A 21,522-nucleotide genomic window follows, 5' to 3' on the forward strand; every position below is an offset into this window, starting at 1 on the left:
TAAGTTAAATTTAAAAATAAGGTGGAGAAATAATTGTGGAAACCACCTAATGTTTACCTTTGGAGTTCATGTTGCACACACACTCGCACACGCACATGCAGCTTTTTGGCTGAGAGACCCAAAAGGTCGGCTTTGTTGCTTGAGGAGGTCAGCAAGTAGACAAGATTGATGGTATCATTCCAGAAAGGCTTAGAGAGTCATGGGCCTTGCTTGATAAACATCATCAATGCCTGCTAGAAATGTCTCCTGGTCTTCCTCGGGTGACAGAACGCCAGGAATTGTCTGAGAAAGTGGGCGTGCAGACGCTTATGTAGATGGGGAAGACACCCTGGAGCTGGACGGGGTGGCAGCTCTGGCCATCCCAGCACCCAGGAGCTGGGAACAGGAACATCTGGAATTGAAGGCCAGCCTTAGTTACTCAAGGCTAACCTGGGCTACAAGAAACTCTGTCTTGGAAGAGGAGGAGGAAGACACCACTGAAGGCAGTTGGGCAGGGTAAAACCACTTTGGGAAACTCTCAGCAAGATTCATTCCTAAGGAGGGCCAGGGGCGAGGGGAGCAGTTCTTAAAGGGACCACTGCCTGTTTCTCAGGCCGATCTTTCTTTAAACAGTTAAATTGCACAAGAGGACAGAGAATAGTGTCCTCCGCAGTCCTCGGGTCTCACCCGAGTGTGCCGGTCTATAAAAAGGTTTGCTTATTTAAAAATAAACAATGTTTGTGGTCTGGACCCCACCCCACTCACATGCTTGGGGCCGCCTGCTGAGTGACTGCAGATGTGAGACAGGCTGATACGGATTCTGGGCCCCAGAAGTGAGGCACGCCTGCAGTCCCGGCCACTAGGGAGACTGAGGCAGGCCTGTCACTTGAGCCCAGGGGTTCAGAGTCAGTCCGGACAACTTTGCAAGGCCTAGGGCAAGAGCTGTACGTGTCTTGATCTTTTGGTTGGCAGTGACCAGGGTAGCCTAAGAGCAGAGGCTACTTGCTTCTGAATTTAGACTTGTTCTAGGCTCTGGTATCCTGTGAGGCAAAAGGAAGAAAGAGACCGAGGGGAATGTAGAGGAACATACTCAGAGCACACAGGGAAAATGCATAAAAGGATAGATGTTCGGAATTTTCACCTAGTGGGCATGTTGCTGAGACATGTGGGTAGTGGGTGGGGATCAGACCCAAGCAGACTTTCAGCTAGAGTCCTTCTGAGAATGCCCACAATTCCATCGTTTAAGGCCAGCCTGGTCTACACAGTCAGCCACAGCCGAGCTAAGGCTACACAGCAAAAATCTGTCTCGAAAAGGCAATTTCTTTTAAAACAATAGTGTATAATAAGCAATGGCAGCACACACACACACACACACACACACACACACACACACACACACACACACGATGCACATACAGCACACACATTTCATTTGTGGCTCCTAGATTTTACATGGTTATATGAAACCTGCCCCAGAAGCAGAAGTGTAACTGCTTTAGAAGAAGGAAGGGGATACAACAGAAAAGAGGGGATGGGGGTGAATTGAGGCTGTGGGATTCAGGATTCATGCATTTCATTCTTATATGAAAAACTTTAGAGCGCCAGTAAAAGTCAAGGTTATTTTTACTGACCGTCGTGGACCCATAGGCAGGTTACATCTCTGAAGAGGATACCCAGGCAGAGCGTGCAGAGGCTCAGTGCTGTGCCTGTGTCCAGAGAAGCAAGCCAAAGCCACAGCAAGATACCACGTCCCACTCACCAGAGGGACCGTCATTAGAAAACTATAGGAAACGGTAGACACCGGGAGAGAACAAACCATGGGATGTCTCTGTGCAGTGGGCTATCCAGCCATAACTAGTAATGAAGTGTCGGGCTGTGCTCCAACTTGAGGGAACCCCGAGAGTGAGATGCTAAGTGGGTGGAACCAGTTGTGTTGTGTGGATCTGTTTAGATAAAACAGGAAAAGCAGGTAAATCCATGGAGAGATCACTCGGACTGGTAGCTGCCAGAGCCTGAGGTTGAAGGCCGGGAAATGATGGCCTCATGGCTTGTGGTATTTGCTAAGGTGATGGAAACATCAGGGTACCAATGGAAGCAAGCAGTGGACGCACAAGCTTGTGAACACAGAGTGATTTGCTTCAGAATGGTGAGTTCTAGCCGGGTGTGGTGGCACCACAGACCCGTGATTCCAGCTACTGGGGAATGGCTACCTGTGATGCTTGTCGTGACCAAAGCAACTGAGGGAAAGAAGAGATCGTGTTTGTTTTTGAAACCAGGACTCACTGTCGACCTGGGTATGTAGACTGGGCTGGCCCTGAATTCAGAGATCTACCTACCTTTGCCTCTTGAGTGCTGGGATCAATGAGATAAAAGGTGCACTATACTAACTGGGCAATGGCGGTATACGCCTTTAATCCCAGTGCTCAGGAGACAGAGGCAGAGGCAGGAGGATCTCTGAGTTCGAGGCCAGCCTAGTCTACAGAGCGAGTTCCAGCACAGTCAGGGTTACACAGACACAGAAAAACCTTGTCTTAAAAAAAAACCCAAACAAGCAAACCAAAGGTGTGTGACACTACACCAGGCCAGAAGAAAGAGTTTACTTCGGCCTAAGGTTCCGAAGGGAGAAGAAGCAGTAACGGTCAGAAAGGCAAGGCTGGCTGGCAGAAACAGGAAGCTGGCTTGTCACATCGTCATACACACACAGGAAGCAGAGAAGGGACAGAGAGTGAAGTGAGTCTGTGAAACACCAAAGCACACACCAGTGATGTACTTCCTCCAGCAAAGCTGCACCCCCCCCCACCAAAGACCCTATAGCCTCCCCAAATAGTGCCGCGATCTAAGGATCTGTTGTTCTAATCCATGACCTACCTGGGGACAGGCCTCTTCTAACCACAAAATACAAATTTAAAAACAACAACAACAGGGTTGGGGATTTAGCTCAGTGGTAGAGCGCTTGCCTAGGAAGCGCAAGGCCCTGGGTTCGGTCCCCAGCTCCGAAAAAAAGAACCAAAAACAACAACAACAACAACAACAACAACAACAACAAACAAACCAGGCCTGGGGCTGGAGGTGGGATGGCGGAGGCAAGAGGATGTCTGTGAGTTCAAGGCTAGCCTGTTTTTTTTTTTTTTTTTTTTTTTTTTTTTTTAGAGCTGGGGACCGAACCCAGGGCCTTGCGCTTGCTAGGCAAGCACTCTACCACTGAGCTAAATCCCCAACCCCAAGGCTAGCCTGTTTTACAGAGCAAGTTCCAAGACAGCCAGGGCTACACAGAGAAACCCTGACTTAGAAAGAACAACCAGAATCGAGGTGGTCAGGCATAGTTGTGTGCATCTGAAATTCTAGCACTTGGGAAGTGGAGGCTGGGAGATCCAGAGTTCAGGGTTTTCTCTTCAGCTCCATACCCAGTTCGAGGCCAGCCTAGACAATGTGAGATCTTGCCTCAACAAGCAAACAAAGTCTAAAGATTCAAATAGGGTTGAGATGCAGCCTAGGCCTACTGTGCCTGCCTAGTCTCTCTAGTACTACAACAGTGGGTGAATGGGAGTTGACTGCATGGCGTCAGGTAAAGAGGCTTGCTGCCAAACCTGCTGACTGGAGTCCAAGCCCCTGGACCCACTCAATGGAAGGAGAGAGTCTAATCCCACACGTTATCTTCTGACCTTCACATAAGCACGGTGGCATGTCCACAAACATACACAGTGAATAAATAAAATGTAATATAAGATTGAGAAGTGAGCCAGGCCAGGGATGTCCACATTCCTGTAATTCTATCTTGGGAGGTAGAGACAGAATGCCCAGGGCGAGCAGGCTAACTAGAACAGCAAGATCAGTAAGCTCTGTGCTCAACGAAAGATCCTGCCTCAGTAACAATAAAGTCCCCAAGTGGTAAGCGGTCAGAGGAGATAGCTGATGTTAACCTCTGACCTCCACTTGCACTTACACACATAGACATGCATATATGAATAAATTTGCATGCACATGTGCACACATACATAACACATATACATACACACACATACACATACACACACATACACACACATATACATATACACACATACACACATATACACATACACACACATACACATACACAGATACACATATGCACACACACATACACACATACACATATACACACACACACATATACACATACACACATACACACATACACATGCACACACACACACACACACACACACACACACACACACACGATGCTTGGCCTGGGACATCTTGGTTGTGGCTGTAATGTCAAAGGGCTAATCTAAGAGCTCCTCTTTCTTCAGAAATTGAAGAGCCAAGGTGAATGCTGCAGCAGACAGCTGATCTTCAGCTGGAGGAGGAGTCTGGGAAATTCCTCCCCGGCACTAGAAGGACTATGGCCCTGTTTAGTCTCCTTAGTGAACTGTGGAGCACTCTTGTTGCTAAACAGGTCGGAAGGGCCGAGCAGGTGCTAGTTAAGAAAACACAGGGATGGAGCTGGAGCAAGCCAGAGGAGTTGCTCTCCGTGGAAATTAAGCTCTACCAAATCAGGCTAATCGAGCTACCACCACATTTACTGAAACCAGCAGTTAGTGGCCTCTAGGCTTCTCCTCACCCACGGGGATGGGGGCTAAAGCACAGAGAACGGCGTTCCCTGTGTGGTGTGCAGGGCATGTCTGGGATTGACATTGGTATACCTTACTGTAATTACAGTCCGTGGCCGAGTAGAACTCTCTGGTTCTGTTTAAAAAACACTAGAGCTAGCTGGGCTAGACGCACCACAGTTTGCCTGTGGTCCAGGTCAATTCCACAAACGCATTATTGTGCTTGGGTGAGCAGGGTGCTGTGGGAATCCACAGGGCACTGCCATACACCTGTCTTCAGATTCTCCAGGATTTCTAGAAATGGCTATGATGATTTTCAGGACGAAAAACCCATCTATTCTGAATGTCTAGTTTTTTGTTATATCAGAAATAGACTGGGAAAAATAACCCGTAGTTTGATATGATTTTGGAGGTCTTTTTGTTTTGTTTTGTTTTTTGTCATTTTCCTTGCTAGGGATCAAACCTAGGACCTCTCAGAGGCCGGGTAGCATTCTACCCAACCTGCTTATTGCTTTTCTGTTTTTGTTTTTTTAAATTGTTATTATTTTATCTCACGTTTTTTGAGGCAAGATCTCCTGTCGCCCAAGCTAGCCTTGAACTTGTTAAGTAGCCAAAGATTGCCTTGAGCTCCTGATCGTCCCGGCTTCTGCCCCCCCCCCCTACCCCCACCCCCACCCTACCCCCACAAGTACTGGGATTCTAGGCTGGCAGGTCTTCTGCAATAGCAACCAGTGCCCTGAACTCTGATCCATCTCCAACAGGTCCCTTTTCACTGAGCCCCAGTCACCCTTTGACTGTTTCTGTATCAGACTTTACTTTTCTCCTCCCTAGTCTAGCAAACATTGCCACTTGAGAACAGCAACACAATCGTTTTTAAATTCCTATTTCCGACAACACTTACACTGGCCCCCACGGCCGTGAAACTCAAAGGACGGAGAACCGAGCTGTACCACAGGTTACCAGTGGGCAGAGACTGGGGTGGTCTGCCAGCTCAGCAGGGGTGCGGTCCAGCTGGAGCAGCGGGTTCCCTGCGCTCCCTCTGAATGCCTTTACCAGACTCACAGGCGATGAATGCTCGAGGACTTTGAAAGGCTGCCATTTTTTCAAGTGGCAGGCCGCTTTTAGCCCTTCATCCTTGGCTACAGGAACACCAAGAGAATACAAATTAAGACGGATGGTGGATGCTGGCTCCGTCAGACTCAGTGCGGATGTCCCCTGTTAGGGAAACTAACTCAGAGGCCTACCAGATACGCCTGGATTTCCACTTGTTTATAGGAAAGCAGTAAACAGAATTGGGGCCGTAGCTCGTCTGACCTTGCTCCCTTAGCAGGCACAACTCCCTGGCTTCTGTCTCCAGCATCATTGTAAAAAGGCCATGGGGCTGCACAATGAGTCTCTTTAACAACAACGACAACCCCACAGGTACCTATTGATTATGTGGCTGAGGGGGACCTTGAACTCATGGCTCTCCCATAACTCTCCAGTGCTGGGACTACGGGCCTACTCCACCATGTCTGGTTTTATGGGGTGCTGAGGACTGAACTCAGGACTTTGCTGGACAAGCATTACCCAGGACACAAGTACCTGTCTTTTGTGTGTATGTTTACATTTGATTTGTGTATGGGATGTCCTTTGTGGGTATGTGTGGAGGTCAGAAGACGACTCGTGGGAATTGGTTCTCTCCTACCATGTGGGTCTTGGGACTGAACTCTGGTTGGCGGTGAGTTCCTTTGCCTGCTGAGCCATCTCGCAGGTCCCCAAAGCACCTATTTGGATGTATTGTTGATGAACAGTTGGCATGGAAATAGATGAGTCACTCTGCCTTGGGGACGGAGTCGCTCCGTTGGTGTGGCTTGTATCACACAGGCATTGATTCCCAGGGCTTCCTTCCCCTCTTAGTATTCAGATTGGGAACTTCGATGGAAACCACAGCCCAGCAGCCTCACTCCCTGAATCTCCATAGCAGTGGGTTTTTTGTTTTTTTCTGGTTTTTTTTTTAAATCCATTGAGGTCTTGTGAAAATAGTTCCATGTTTGTATAAAGTTGGGATTGTGGCCATCTGATCACTTGAAAGTCCTGAGGTTCCTACTGTCTGTCAGGCGCCCCCCTTCAAAGACCAAAATGAACAAAACTAAGCTAAGCCTGTGGGGTAGCTCCTTTCCTTCCAGTTAGTGCCAGCCAAGTCCGGATTTCTAAGGCAAATTTGGGCTCCAGATGGAGCAGCCACGGTGATCTAATTGGAAACCTCACTCACTGATTTGTGCTAAATATCAGAGCAAATTACAAAACGAGTCATAAAAAATGACTTATGGAGACGGGATCTCACTATGGAACCCTGACTGTTCTGGAACTTCCCTTAATCGGAGCACAGAGGCAGAGACAGGTGGATCTCTGAGTTTGAGGCCAGCCTGGTCTACAGAGTGAGTTCCGGAACAGCCAAGGATACAGAAAACCTATGTCCAAAACCAAAACAACAAGAAGGGACCTAAAAAGTTTCCTTAAATCATGCCACAGATGTGACCTACATTCAGAATCACTGTCACACCCAGGGAGATCATGTACGAAAGCAATTCAGATTGCCACTTTCATTCAAAAAGTCACCCTGTCTGGCAGCTCCCATTGGCTTTTCTCTGGGGAAAAATAGAACGTTTTGACTCACCCCTGCCCATCCCACCCCCAGACAAGGATGACTAGGAACCTTTGATTCTCCCACCCCACATCCCTGGTCCTAGAATTATAGGCTTTGCCACCACACCAGGCTTATGAGACTCCGGGATGGGGCCCGGGGCTCTTTGTGTGCTAAGGAAGCACTCTAGAACCTGAAGCACATCCTCAACCTTTGATTGGCGTGTGTGTGTGTGTGTGTGTGTGTGTGTGTGTGTGTGTGTGTGTGTGTGTGTCTTAGGGTTTTACTGCTGTGAACAGACACAGTGACCAAGGCAACTCTCAGAAGGACAACATTCAATTGGGGCTGGCTCACAGGTTCAGAGGTTCAGTCCATGATCATCAATGCAGGAGCATGGCAGCAGTCAGGCAGGCATGGTGCAGGAGGAGCTGAGAGTTCTACATCTTCATCTGCAGGCCAGTAGGAAAAGAGTGGCTCCCACGTGGTTAGGAGGAGGGTCTCATTGCCCACCCCTAAAGTGACACACCTACTCCACAAGGCCACACCTCCTAATAGTGTCACTCCCTGGGCCTAGCATATTCAAACCTCCAGGAGAGGGAAAGGGAGAGGGAGAGGGAGGGAGAGAGAGGGAGAACATGCGTTATGGGAGCATGTGTTTATGGACCTGCACACCCTTATGTCTTGAAGGACCAAGGAAGGCATCTGCTATCTTGCTCTAATACTCTGCCTCATGACCCCTCAGGCCAGGGCTTCAGTGAACCGGAACTTGCTGTTTTCCAGCAAGGCAAACAACTAGCAAGGGAACCCAGCGGCCATCCTAACCCCCTACGCACACACCTCAGGGTTGGGGTACCAGGAACACTTGCAGGCCCTACCCCACGTTTCACTCACTGATGGGACTCCAAGCTCAGACTCCCATGCTTGCTGTGCGAACACTCTGACCCACTGAGCCATCTCCCCGGCTCCGGTCAACTTTTTTTTTATTGGATTTTTTTTTTAACTTACATTTCAAATGTTATCCCCTTTCCCTTCCCATCTATAAGCCCCCTATCCCATCCCCTATCCCCCTGCTTCTCTGAGGGTGTTCACCCACCCAACCCTTCCCACCTACCACCCTTCTGGTCAACTTTTCAACAAGCATTTGTTTTTGGAGACTGTTGTCCTGGCTGGCCTCGAACTCAGAGATCTGCCTGCCTCTGCCTCTGCAATGCTTGGACTAAAGGTGTGCATTTAGGAATTTCCAGCATAGAAATAAATTCTTGATGCCTACCTTCAAAGAAAGCCACATAGACATGAAAGTGAAAAGGAGGCAGTGCTTAGGAGGAAGCTATGTTGCCAGGCATGAGTGTCTGTCCTACACTGCCCTTCCTCTGCTCCACCCACCACAGCAATGTCCAGGGGCCAGGAGATAGCCCAGTGGATAACATCCTTCATAAGTTCGATGCTTTGGTTTCTAGGGACACTCTCCTGTATCCCTGGCTGGCCTTGAACTGGCCGAGGAGGGCCTTGAAATTACTTATTCGTATGCGAGTGTTTTGCCTCGGTGTATGTCTGTGCACACGTGCGTGCCTGGTACCTGTGGAGACCAGAAAAGCACATTGAATTCCCTGGAACTGGAGTTACTGATGGCCGAGAGCTGCCACTTTGGGTGCTGGGAATCAAGTGCTTGTAACTGCTGAGCCCTGACTTTGGAGTTCTGACCCTTCTACCTCCACCTCCCAGTGCTAGGAATCCCACCACAGCTGGATCATGCCAGGCAGGGGACGAAGCCAGGGTTTTGTGCATGATAGACAAGCCCTCTACTGACCGAGCCATATCCCAGCCCCATGGGTTAGATTTTTATTAGCTTCTCAAGAGCATCTGGCTTTCATTGTTGACAGCTACAGTCTTCCTGAAGAGCCTGTGCCACTCATTATCCTGCTTCTCAGAGTGGTGAACCATGCACATGGCCAATGCCCAGAGCAGTTCAGTAACGGTAGTTTTCCTTGGACTCGAGCATGCATTCAGCAAATATTGATCGGAGGATACCCAGGCCTTGTGAGTCTGGACCTATGTAACAGGATGTAGTGAATCCCAGAGAGTGAGGAGGAGGGAACCCATTTGGGGCTATACAAACCATGCCGGAAACACTTCATGGGAGATGGACCTATGGGAGGGGAGATGGTGGTGGGTTGGACATGTAAAGAGATAGTGAGATAGTGAAAAAGAAACCCTGGGCTTTGGGTTTCTGTTTCATTGTGTGTGTGTGTGTGTGTGTGTGTGTGTGTGTGTGTGTGTGTGTGTGTGTGTGTGTGTGTGTTCATGTGCCCACACACAGCACACATGTGGAGATCGGAGGATGCTTGTAGGAATCGATTATCTCCTAACACCACCTGGGTCCCAGGGATCAAACTCAGGTCGCCAGCCAGCAAATATCTGGCCTCACTATTTCAAGTTAAGTAAGAAAAAAAAAAATACTAAACTGAAACGAAATCTCTCTGCTATTTTAGCACGCATTACTGCCAAAGAGGAAATGAGGCTATGGCAAGGCAGAGGTAGATTTTTGTTTTTGGTGTGTTATGTGTGTCAGTGTTCTCTTGTGTAGGGGGAGCACATGTGTGCATGTGTGTGCTTGTGGAATCCAGAGGCTGACATCTGGTGTCTTTCTGAGTCACTACTTTATTTACTGAGGTGAGGGTTCTCGCTGAACCCAAAGCTTACTCACTGTGTTAGTCTGACTAGCCAGCTTGGCCCAGGCATCTGCAGTCCCCACCCCCCCTGAGTTAGATTTACCTACGGGGCTTCTAATTGGGTGCTCAAGGTCCAGACCCCAGTCCTCACAGGAGCACAGCAAAGGCCTTATCCATGGGGTTATCCCCCCAGTGCCTGTATGCTATTTTCATAAAAGATCTTGCTTCGTGTGACTTCCTTAGGTGCCTTTAAAATAATAGGCCATGAATCAGGGCCATGTGGTACTGCATAGGTAACCACAAAGAGAGGTTTATGGGAGAAACATTGGCTCTTATACAGAAGTGGGAAATGGCATGAAAACGGCATGGGGACCTTCTAGGACCTGCCCCAAAGGTCACCAAACATTTAGTCTATGTGTCAAAAATGTTCTTGTCTTAGCCTGTTTGGTCTGCTGTTGTAAAATGCTGTAAATTCGGTAGCTCATGAGAACCATTTATCTCTCCGGTTTCTGGACACTGAAGGTCCAAGGTCAGAGGCTTGAAAACACATGGTGTCTGGTGAGGGACCATTTCCTGGCAGGCAGACACTAGACACCGTCTTATCATCTAAACCGATCTTAGCAGACGTTAGAAGGGAGCTGTCAGGGGCTGCTGTTGCCGGGGCAGTAATCAATCTATTCATGTCATGAAGGCCCCTCCTAGGGTGGATTGGATTTGGGTCACATATAACATTCGGTCTATAGCAATCGTATATAAAATTTCAAATCAAACAATTTAAGAAAAAAATTTTAATTGTGGGTGGGGGTGTGGGTATGCCTGTATCACATATGTTGAGATCAAAGGATGATTTTCTGGAGTCAGTTCTCTCCTGCTGTGTAGAGCCAGGACTCAGACTAAACTCGGGTGGTCAGAGTTGGTGACAAAAACCTACTGAGCCATCTTTCCGTTCTCCACAGAAAATAAAAAGAATTTATCCAAAATGTAACACTTAACTTCCTGAAGGTATAAAGAGCTTCCGCAAAACAATTCAAGAGACACAAAGTTTCTGGTAGAAAATGGACAGTTATTAAGTATAGGAAAAAGTGGAAACTCGACAAGCTGAGGAGGCTCAGTGGTTAGCTAAGTCAGGCATGGTGGCTCACGCCTTCAATCCCAGCACTCCAGGGGCAGAGACAGGGAAGTTGCTGGGAACCTGAGGCTAGCCTGGTCTACATGGTAAGTTCCAGGCCAGCCAGGACTATGTAATGACACTCTCTGGAGCAGCTCCTGCCTCCAGGTTCCTGCCCTGCTTGAGTTCCTGTCCTGACTTCCTTCAGAGATGAACAGTGGAAACACACGTCAAACAAACACTTTCCTCCTCAGCTTGCTTTGGTGATGGTGCTTCATCACAGCAGGAGTGGCCATGACTAAAACACACACAGCCTCTGTTACTTACTGTAAGTTTTCTGTGTGCTTGTGACTTCCATGGCCATTTCGATTGACAGGGAATTAAATTATCTACATTCTTGGCTTTTAGACAGTATAAAAGCTGAACTTTATTTTCTCTCCTTTCTTCCTCTCTCTTTTTTAAGGTTTGTTTTTTTTATGTGTGTGTGTGTGTGTGTGTGTGTGTGTGTGTGTGTGTGTGTGTGTATGCCAGTGCACAGAGAATCCAGAAGAGGACATGGGATTCCCCTGGAGCTGGGGTTATAGATAGTTGTGAGCTGTATGACATGGTTCCTGGGAACTGAACTTAGGTCCTTTGGAAGGGCTGCAATCACTTTTAATCTCTAAGCTCTCCTCTCTCTCTCCTCTCTCTCTCTCTCTCTCTCTCTCTCTCTCTCTCTCTCTCTCTCTCTTTGTCTCCCCCTCCTCCCTCCCCTCCCCATCTTTTTATTTTTATTTATTTATTTTTTTGGGAGCTGAGGACCGAACCCAGGGCCTTGCGCTTGCTAGGCAAGCTCTACCACTGAGCTAAATCCCCAGCCCCCACCCCCCATCTCTCTCTCTCTCTTTCTTTCCCTTGACAGGTACTCACTGAAGCCCAGCTAACTCTGGATTGATTTTTAAGTTTTTTTTTTTTTTCCTCTCCCTAAGTGGAATGCTTGAATGCAATGAATAAACAATCCTATGTGGGCGTTTCTCGTGGCCATTTTCTGAAGGATGATTTCTATTTTTTATGGGGACAAAATATCAATCAAAGAAGAAGTCACAGTTCAATATTTCATGACAGGCTTTTGAAATTGATGTTAGTATCTCTTTCCCCAGTAATTTGTCTTCATTTTTTGTCACTGGTTGGCAGAGGTTCCGGTAGAGTAGCCTTATTTAGTTATTTATTTTTTACTTTTTTAATTTTATGTATGTGAGTACACTATAGCTGTCTGCAGACACACCATTAGAGGGCATCGGATCCCATTACAGATGGGTGTGAGCCACCGTGTGGTTGCTGGGATTTGAACTCAGGACCTCTGGAAGAGCAGTCAGTGCTCTTAACCACTGAGCCGTCTCTCCAGCCCTCCAGTAGCCTTATGTTTCTATTATCTTGAAGTGTTAACATCAACCCAATTACAGATAAGCTCATACATATTTACAGCCTGAATATCCGTGACGTATTACAAAGGAGCATATGAAAACATATCCATGGAGAGAATACTTTCTTACAAGCCATACATAATGCCACATCCCTGTGATCCCAGCACTTGTAAGGTAGAAGCAGGTGGTGGATTTCTGGGAGTTCAAGGCCAGCCTGGTCTATAGAGAGACCTTTTTCTCAAAATAAATGAATCCATAAATCTTTTACACTTATGTTTCTCTACTGTGTGTCTGTACACATAGAAGCTCATGTTTTGGGTGTATGTATATTGGCATGATCCCACAATTAGTTTCTTTGAAGTTTGTGATTTGGTAAGCACACTGATACCCAGTTTATTTTATGAGGTGGTGGCGGGAGGGAATCTATCCGAGAGGCCAGAGGCTGACATTAAATGTCTTCTTCAGCTGCTCTCAAACATATTTTCTGAGACAGGCTTAATTAGCAAACCTGGAACTAGTTTAGTGACTCTGGCTGGCTGGGAGATCCTCCTGTCTCTTCCTCTCAGGGGCTAGGATCCCAAACAAGGCTTCTGAATGGAAGATCCTAACTGGGGTCCTCATTTGAACAGCAAGCACTTTGCCCCCTGTGCCTTGTCTGAGCCCCCTTGTTTATTTTTGTGTATATGTAAGTATATGCACCACGTGCCTGCAGGAGTCCTCGGGGTCAGAAGAAGGTGTTGGAGCCCTGGAACTGGAGTTACAGGCAGTTGTGAGATGCCATGTGGGTGCTGGGAACTGAACTCAGTCCTCAGCAAGAGAAAAAATATGTATTCTTAGCAACTGAGCCATCTCTCCAGATCTGCCTATGGTGGATTTTTTGTTTGTTTTGTTTTGAGGCCAGGGTCTCACCTATCCCAGGTTGCTCTCAAAGATGCTGTGGAACCAAGAATGGCTTTAAACTCCCGATCTTCCAACCTCCACCTGCCTCGCGCTGGGCTTGCAGGTGTGCACTGCGGCTCTTGGCTCAAATTCTTAGTTTTATGAAGTCGTGGTTGTCTTGTGAACCTCATTCCTTACTGTACATCCGTGTAGAGCAAAACATTTGCATATTTATTTGCCTCGGACTGGTGGCTTTTCTTTCTTGGGACACAGCTCTCTCTTCTAAGACAAGCTCTTACCCAGGTGGCAGCCGCTTCCTGGCTGAATGTAGAGCGACCCGCAATACTTGTTGCTAATTGTAACATTCTGGCTTCTATGTAACAAATTAGAATACCCGGAAAGAGGAGACAGTCAATGCTAACTCAAATGCAAATACAATTTTTTTCTTATGGTAGAGTAACTTCAATGTCAATACTTAGAAGATCTACATATATCAAGGAAAATACTTTTTAAATGAAAATCTTGTGTGCTTGCTTTCATAAAACATAAGGAAAAGCAACTTGGGGAGGAGCGGGTTTATTTGGCTTATAAGTTATAATCAGTCCCTGAGGGAAGCCAGAGCAGGAACCAGGAGGCTGAAACTGTAGCAGAGACCTTAGAAGAATTCCTCTTGCTGACTCCTCCCCTGACTTGCTCACAGTCGGCTTTCTTATGCAACCCAGGCCTACCTGCATAGGGATAGCACTGCCCTTGGTGGGCTCGGCTTTCTTCTGCCAATTAGTAATTAAATTTAAAAGCCCTACAAACGTGTCCGTAGGCCAATCTAATGGAGGTAATCCTTCTTCCCTGGGATGTCACATTGATAGCTAAGGCTAACTATGCCACCAGTGAATAATCCGTAATCATGCCCAGGTGGAAAAAAAAATGACACTTAAGTGTCATTTGCAGTGTAAGGTGGACTGATGGGTTTTGTTGTGGCTGTTGAGGATGGTTTGTTGCCATGGTTTGTTGCTATGACAGCAGATATCATACGGTGCCTACTCTTTGAGAAACTGTTGGTGTGGTACCCAAGGAAGCGATCCAGTTATCTGCAAAGGCCATTGAACTAATCTTCCCAGAGCTGAGGATGTGAACCAATGTATAGCCAATGCCTAGAATGCCAAGGCCATAGAGTCTACCCACAGCCTACCTCCCACCACCCCCTGCTTTAAAAAGGAAAAGACTTGGCCAGGCGCACACCTGTTATACCAGGACTTGAGCGGTTTAGAGGCGGAACTCAGGAGTTCAGCATCATTTGTGGCCAGGCCAGCTAGGCAGGCCAGCTTCCCCCCACCCGCCTCTACCTGCTGAGTGCAATTCTTCCCAGATTCACCTAGTCAAGAACGGCCACAGAAACAGAAGCAGCCTGTCTTCTGTGAAGCCACTCTTCCCACTAGGGAGTTCTGTTTAGAAAACCACAGTTTTTAAGCAGAAAAATGGTTGACCTCAGACAGCCTCCTGGATTCTGGGTAACGAGCTGCACCCCTTGGCCACATTAGGAAGGAACACATTCTTGGTAACACCACCATCCTCACTGGAGCCTGGGATATTTTTCTAGGAAGGAACACATTCTCGGTAACACCACCATCCTCACTGGAGCCTGGGATATTTTTCTAAGGACCATTTACAGTGTTTGCTCACAAAGGAGTCTTTTTGAGATTTGGAATCTCTTCCCATTAAATTTTCCACATTTTAGTCAAGAATGTAAGTGGGCCGATTGGTTTTTCATCTGTTTTGAATTTTCTCCTCCGGCTGCCTTGCCCCGTGATAGTAGCAGCGGGGCGTGGTCCCTTCAGGGATGCCTCAACATCGCCCACAGAGGATGCTGCTTGGAGGCAGTCGACATTCATGTACTTGTTACTATTTAAGGCTTTGCTGTGAGCATCTTCTGTCTGTTTAGATCCCGTGCTTTGAGAAATAGCTTTACTACAGTTTGCAAAATGGTCTTGGTGACTGATAACTATTGAAAACACATTGTTGAGGTCTGGGGTGAGCTCAGCTAATCGAGCGCTTCTCTAGCCTTCACAGAGTCCGTGGTTTGATCGCTGGTACTAGCTTGGTGCTGCGTGCCTGTAATTCCATTGTGTGGGGGAGGTAGAGGCAGGAAGATCAGGAGTTCAGGGTCATCTTGGCTACATAGGGCGTGGTCAGCCTGGGCTATGTACCACCCTGTCTCAAAACTAAAGCCAAGGAAGCCATAACTGGTTAGTGAACTTTAAAGGGGAATTCGTTCCTTAGGGACAGGTTTCTTCTTGTTACTGTTGTTGTTCCTTGGGGACAGGTTTCTTCTTGTTACTGTTGTTGTTGTTTGTTTGTTTGTTTGTTTGTTTGTTCGTTTGCAAGAACTTAAGGCTACAGAGATTGTCAGGCAGGTGTGTCAGGAGATTGTCAGCAAGACAGTGAAATCCACGAGCAGAAGCTGTGGAAAGCTTTCAGAGGTGATGGCCCTGAAGAGAAAGCTGTTGGGGTGGGGAGGGGAGAGTTGTCCTGTTCTAAATGCTGAAGCTACAACCATGAACTTCACCTTTTCTACCCCTGAGCTCCAGGCCTACCTAGCTCTTGATATAAATCAATATATAGATATAAAGATAGATCAGTAGGTAGATAGACAGATAGACAGATGATATAATATATTGGAGGCATGTATGTATATATACATGGGGGGCATGTGTATGTGTGTGCACGCAAGTGTGTACATGCTTCTGGAGGTCAGAGGTCAACCTCAGCTGTTACCTTCAGAAACACCATATGGACATCTCTTTAGATACAGGGTGACTAAGCTGGCTGGTGAGTCCCAAGGATCCCTCCGTCTCCACCTACCCAGCACTGGGCACTCTGACGTGGGAGTTGTGGATCAGATGTGGGTGTTAATGCTTTCAAGGCAAGCGTGTTAACCACAGAGCCACCACTCCAGCTATTATGTTTCCTTAAATCTGGTCAATACGCAATGGAACTAGACCAGGACAGGGTCACTGACCAACAGAGCCCTTGTGAGAAGTCTTAGCCTGGGTGCTGAGAGCTCTTCATTCATGACCACCACTTGAGTTACTTGTGCATTTGCCTTTTCCGGTTGTTGATGGAAACCCACTGTCTTGTTTACCCCTCTCGTTTGCTCGGCAAGTCTCCTCTGTAGAGATAACATAAATAAATAATCTGCTGAGCGGTGTTTCTTACGGTGGAATCTGGGAGGTGGATTGAGGACAAAAAAAAGTGATGAGAATTTTAAATCTTCATCCCCTGCTTTTTATGACAACATTTTAAAAGGTTGGTTGTAAGGATAAACATTTTTCACAGGGGCTATCGTAGGGTCATTTTAGGATTTTAGGGGCATAAGACTCCCTGTGTCCTAAGTTGACACTTCTTTGATCTCTGCTCCTGGCTGACTGGAAGCTAGACTAAGGCAGTTAAGCTAGACATGGTGACCATAAGCCAGTAATCTCAGAATTAGCTGTCAGCTTGACAGTGTCACCTGAGAAAAGAGTCTTTTGAGGGAATGCTCATACCAGATTGGCTTGTGGGCATGATTATGGGTGCCTGCTTTGACTGGTCATTGATTTGGGTGGTCCAGCCCACTGTGGGCAACACCATTCCCTAGGCATGTGGTCCTGGGCCACATGAGAAAGCCAGCTAAGCATGTCTCTGAACGAGCTGGCAAGCAGTATTCCGCCGTGGTTTCTGTTGGAGTTCCTCCTTGAATCTCTGCCTTGACTTCCTTCAAGGATGGGTTATGAGCCAGAGAGGACGCTGAATTCTACACTTTCTCCTCTCTGTTGTCTCTAGATAGGGTGTTTTATCACTGCAAAAGGAAGGAAATTAGGATACGTGACTCTGACTGACTCAAGGTTGGTGCAGAGGCGAGCTTAAAGCACAGCTCAGCTCGAGCACTCAACAATGCCCATGTTGTGTTTGAAAGAGATTGAATCACGCACTCGGGGAATCAAGAGACAACAGGAAGCTTTTAGAAGGGAGTGGGTATGTATTTGTGGGGTAGATTGTGGCGAGGATTGGTCTCATGGGTGCACACCTACCCTTAGACACTCCGAGTTATATATGTTAAGTGTGTATAGCTTCCGTCGCTGTTGGCAGAGGCTCACTGTATTGGTCAGGCTGGCCTTGAAATCTCGGTTCCATGTGATCCTCCTGTCTCAGCTTTCTGAGAGGTGGGAATATAAATGTATACATCACTGTGTTCAGTCTCTTTAAAAAGATTTTATGGGGGAGGGGGAGGGAATAGGAGGCTTATGGACCGGAAACCAGGAAAGGGAATATACATTTGAAATGTAAATAAAGAAATATATCCAATAAGAAAAGACTAATGTGTTGGGGATTTAGCTCAGTGGTAGAGCGCTTGTCTAGCAAGCACAAGGCCCTGGGTTCGGTCCCCAGCTCCGAGAAAAGACTAATGTTCCACAATGGATATTTAAATATATATATATATATATTTTTTTTTTTTTTTCCCGGAGCTGGGGACCAAACCCAGGGCCTTGCGCTTCCTAGGCAAGCGCTCTACCACTGAGCTAAAACCCCAATCCCTTAAATATATTTTTAATTATTTCTCTAATGTTAAATAAATTCATATTTAATAAAAAATTATTTTATTTTATTGAGGGGTTGTGTGGCTTGAGACAGGGTTTCTCTGTGTAGCCCTGGCCGTCCTGGAACCCCTTCTGAAGACCAGGCTGACCTCAAACTCAGAGACCCGCCTGCCTCTGCCTCCCAAGCGCTGGGATTAAAAGTGTGCACCACCATACCGCTGGTGGGCGATTTTAGTTTTACTTATTCTTGTATGTATATGTTTGTGAGTTCGACCACATAAATAAGTGGAGGTCAGATGCCTACGATCCCCTAGAGTTGGAGTTACACAGGACCAAGTGGATGCCGAGAACAAAGCCGGTGCTCTGCAAGAGCCGTATGTGACCTTAACCATTGAGCCATCTCAGCTCACCCTCCCCCTTTTTTGAGACCAGGCTGTTTTTAATTTTGCTATATAGCTGAGGATGACCCTAAGCTTCTGATCCTCCTGCCTCTACTTTCTAAGTGCTGAATTTACAGGGGTGTGGACCACACACAGTTCATGAGGGGTTAGAGGTAGGACCCAGGGCTTCCTGCGTGCTAAACAAGCATTCTACCAACTGGGCCAGCGCTGTGTCAATGGCAGTCATATCTCGGATGGGGCTGGAATGAGCGCCTGAAGGGTGCCAGTTATATACTGCATGTCTTAAGACCTTGCATGTTTTAGAGAAATGAGGTAGGGGTTCCCGGGCACACTAGGGATGCCTAGCAGAACCGTTGAGATGGTTGGCAACCTGTGTCAGTGAAGCCCTGGAGCTGGCCAGACCCTCATTCTCTGGCCCTCTGAGGTTCCCTCTGAGGCAGCAGCATGCCTCCCATCTGACCTGGCTCGAGTCTCTTCCTGGGATGCTCTAATGCATTCTCTGGCTCTGTTCCACCACTCTCCTTCCTGGGCCAGTCCTCCCTGCTGCTCCTGTGTAGGGCTGCCCACCCCCTGGCACTCTGATCTGTGGCTGTAGCTTCAGCCCCGTCCACTTCCCGACGTCCTCCTGAGGGCTTAGTCCATCTGTGCTTGCAGAGTCTGCTATGCATACCAAACCCTTTATTCACATGGCCAAACTGCACTGAGTTTTCTCCCTGTGTGGACTTTGCTTACGTGCAGGAAGCAGACCGGGACTCACCCTGGAGCCCTTCCCCCTTGCTCACATCTCCCTCAGAGTCTGCAGCCAATCTGTCACTTACAGTAGCATTTGCCAAGTGTCAGAATGGCTTCCTCCTGCTCTCATTCTCAGTCTCCCGACCTCGGTCTCCCATGATTCCAAGCAGATCTGTGGTCACGATCTTGCAAGAGCTCTCCAAATTCAAGTAGCTGGTTCTTTTTCTCTTTCTTTTTTTAACGATTTATTTATTTATGTATGTGGGTACACTGTCACTGTCTTCAGACACACCAGAAAAGGGTATCAGATCTCATTATAGATGGTTGTGAGCCACCATGTGGTTGCTGGGAATTGAACTCAGAATCTTTGGAAGAGCAGTTGGTGCTCTCCACCACTGAGCCATCTCTTTAGCTCTTGTTTTTTTTTAAAAAAAAAAAAAAAAAAAAAAAAGTAGGGTGGGTGCATGTCTTTAAGATCAGCATCCCTGAGGTAGAGGCAGGTGGATTTCTGAGTTCCAAGCCCCTGGTCACTTATCAAGTTCCAGGCCAACCAAGGCTACATAGTGAGACCCTGTCTCAGTAACAACCACCACCACCACAACAGGAACAGGAGAGGAGAAAGCTAGAGAGAAGACCCAGCAGTTAAACGCACTGGCTGCTTTTCCAGAGGACTAGGGTTCAATTCCCAGCACCCATATGACAGCTCATTACTGCCTGTAACTCTGGACCCAGGGATCTGAGACCTCCTTCTGGTTTGCAGGGGTACCAGGCACACTTGGTGCACTTACACACACACGCAGGCAAAGCACCCACGTACAAATAGAACAAATATAAAAAGTTTGTTTATTTTATTGGATATGAGCGAGCACAGTGCACGAGGGTACTTAAGGAGTCTAGAAAGGGTTTCTGATATCCAGGAGCTAGAGTTATACCTGTGGGCTGCCTGACAGGGGTGCCGGGACGCAAACTCTGGCCGCCCTCTGCAAGAGCAGCTAGTGCTCTTAACTACCGAGCCGTCTCTTCTGCCCTAGTGTGCTCGTGTGTGTGTGTGTGTGTGTGTGTGTGTGTGTGTGTGTGTGTGTGTGTGTCTCACCTGTCAGCTTTTGGCATCTGAGACATTTTCCTTTGTAATGGAACATTAATTATATATAGAAGAAATGTGTCTAAGAGGAGGAGAGGGCAGGGAGGCTAACTCTGGACCGTGCCCAAACCAAATTTGGTAATGTTGGTGTAAAGCTCTCAACAGACACCCGCATCCTCAGTGTCATCATGGAAAATGCTAGAGCCGCTGTCCTGGACCAGAGAATGATGGGGAGGGTGGCTCCCTAGAACTGGAAGCCATAGAACGAGACAATAAACTCCCTCCCCCCTCTCTCTTCAAACAGGATCAGTTTGACAACTTGGAAAAACACACACAGTGGGGAATCGACATTCTTGAGAAATACATCAAGTTCGTCAAGGAGAGAACGGAGATTGAGCTCAGCTATGCCAAACAGCTCAGGTAAGGCAGCCTGGAGAGACGGCTGAGGTGCTGCATGTGCGCAAAGGGTTCATTCCTCTTTCTATTAAAATTTTTATGACATTTATTTATTGATAGGGCAGGGGAGTATGTGTCGGGGTGTTTGTGTGGAGTTAGAACATAAGCCAAGGAGTTGGTTTTCTCTCCTTCTATGGTGTGGGTCCTAGGGATTGAACTCAGATCATCAAGCTTGGCAGCAAGCCCCCCCCAACCCCCATCTTGCCTGCCAGAAGCAAGCACGATTTCTGTTCTCATTTCACTGTGTGGTGGGGGGTGTGGGGGGAGGGATGCGGGGGGGGGGTATTTTCTTGTAAAGTAATATGTCACTGGAAATAGCTGTTTTTAACATAGAAAATTAATTTTTATGAAAGCAAAAATGAAAATTGCTGTTAACTTAGGTTTGTTCAGTTTTCATGTGTGAGGCAAGGTCTTGTGTCACCCAGGCTAGCCTTGAACTCCCTATATAGTAGAGGCTAGCCTTGACCTCCTACCTCCTGAGAGCTGGCACTACAGGTGTGAGCCATCTCTCTGGGCTCAAGCCCTTCCTTTAGGTACTGTGTTTTGCTGTGTTTTCCTTTGCTGTGCTGTGTTCTGATCTATTTGGCAGGGCTCCCCATTGAAACCAGGGTCTTGTGCCTCTAGGTAAATAAATCCCCATCCTTACCCCAGGCTACCCCCATCACTCTGTCCTCTAGGCTCAGGTTTTTGGATTGTTTTCTTTTCTTTTTCTTTTTTTTAATTTTATTTACATCGGTTATCTGTCTCCACATGTGTCTGTGTGAGGCTGTCAGATCCCCTGGAACTAGAAAGACAGTTGTGAGCTGCTATGTGGGTTCTGGGATTTGAACCCTCATCCTTTGGAAGAGCAGCCAGTGCTCTTAACCACTGAGCCATCACTCCACCCCTGTTTCTGTTTTCTTTTAATGATTTTTTTTTAATTTTGGAGAAGTTTGGCTACCAGTAAATTTCATATTGAAATACACATTTATAGGGGACCCCTGCTTGTCGCTTATCGGGCTCTCAATTAGCCCGGCCTC

At 47.3% G+C, this 21,522-nt stretch overlaps 1 protein-coding gene across 11 annotated transcripts in view; it reads left to right on the forward strand.

Annotated features, from left to right (window-relative positions):
• Positions 1-21,522, forward strand: part of Fnbp1 (formin binding protein 1) — a 114,268-nt gene that overhangs the window by 18,005 nt on the left and 74,741 nt on the right. For all 11 annotated transcript variants that reach the window (XM_032902826.1, XM_032902817.1, XM_032902818.1 and 8 more), the window contains exon 2: positions 20,352-20,467. In XM_032902826.1, the coding sequence (XP_032758717.1) occupies positions 20,352-20,467 (116 nt within the window). The remainder of the gene's footprint in view (positions 1-20,351; positions 20,468-21,522) is intronic.

This window comes from Rattus rattus, chromosome 5 (assembly GCF_011064425.1).
Source record: "Rattus rattus isolate New Zealand chromosome 5, Rrattus_CSIRO_v1, whole genome shotgun sequence".
In the NCBI taxonomy this organism is placed as follows: Eukaryota; Metazoa; Chordata; class Mammalia; order Rodentia; family Muridae; genus Rattus; species Rattus rattus.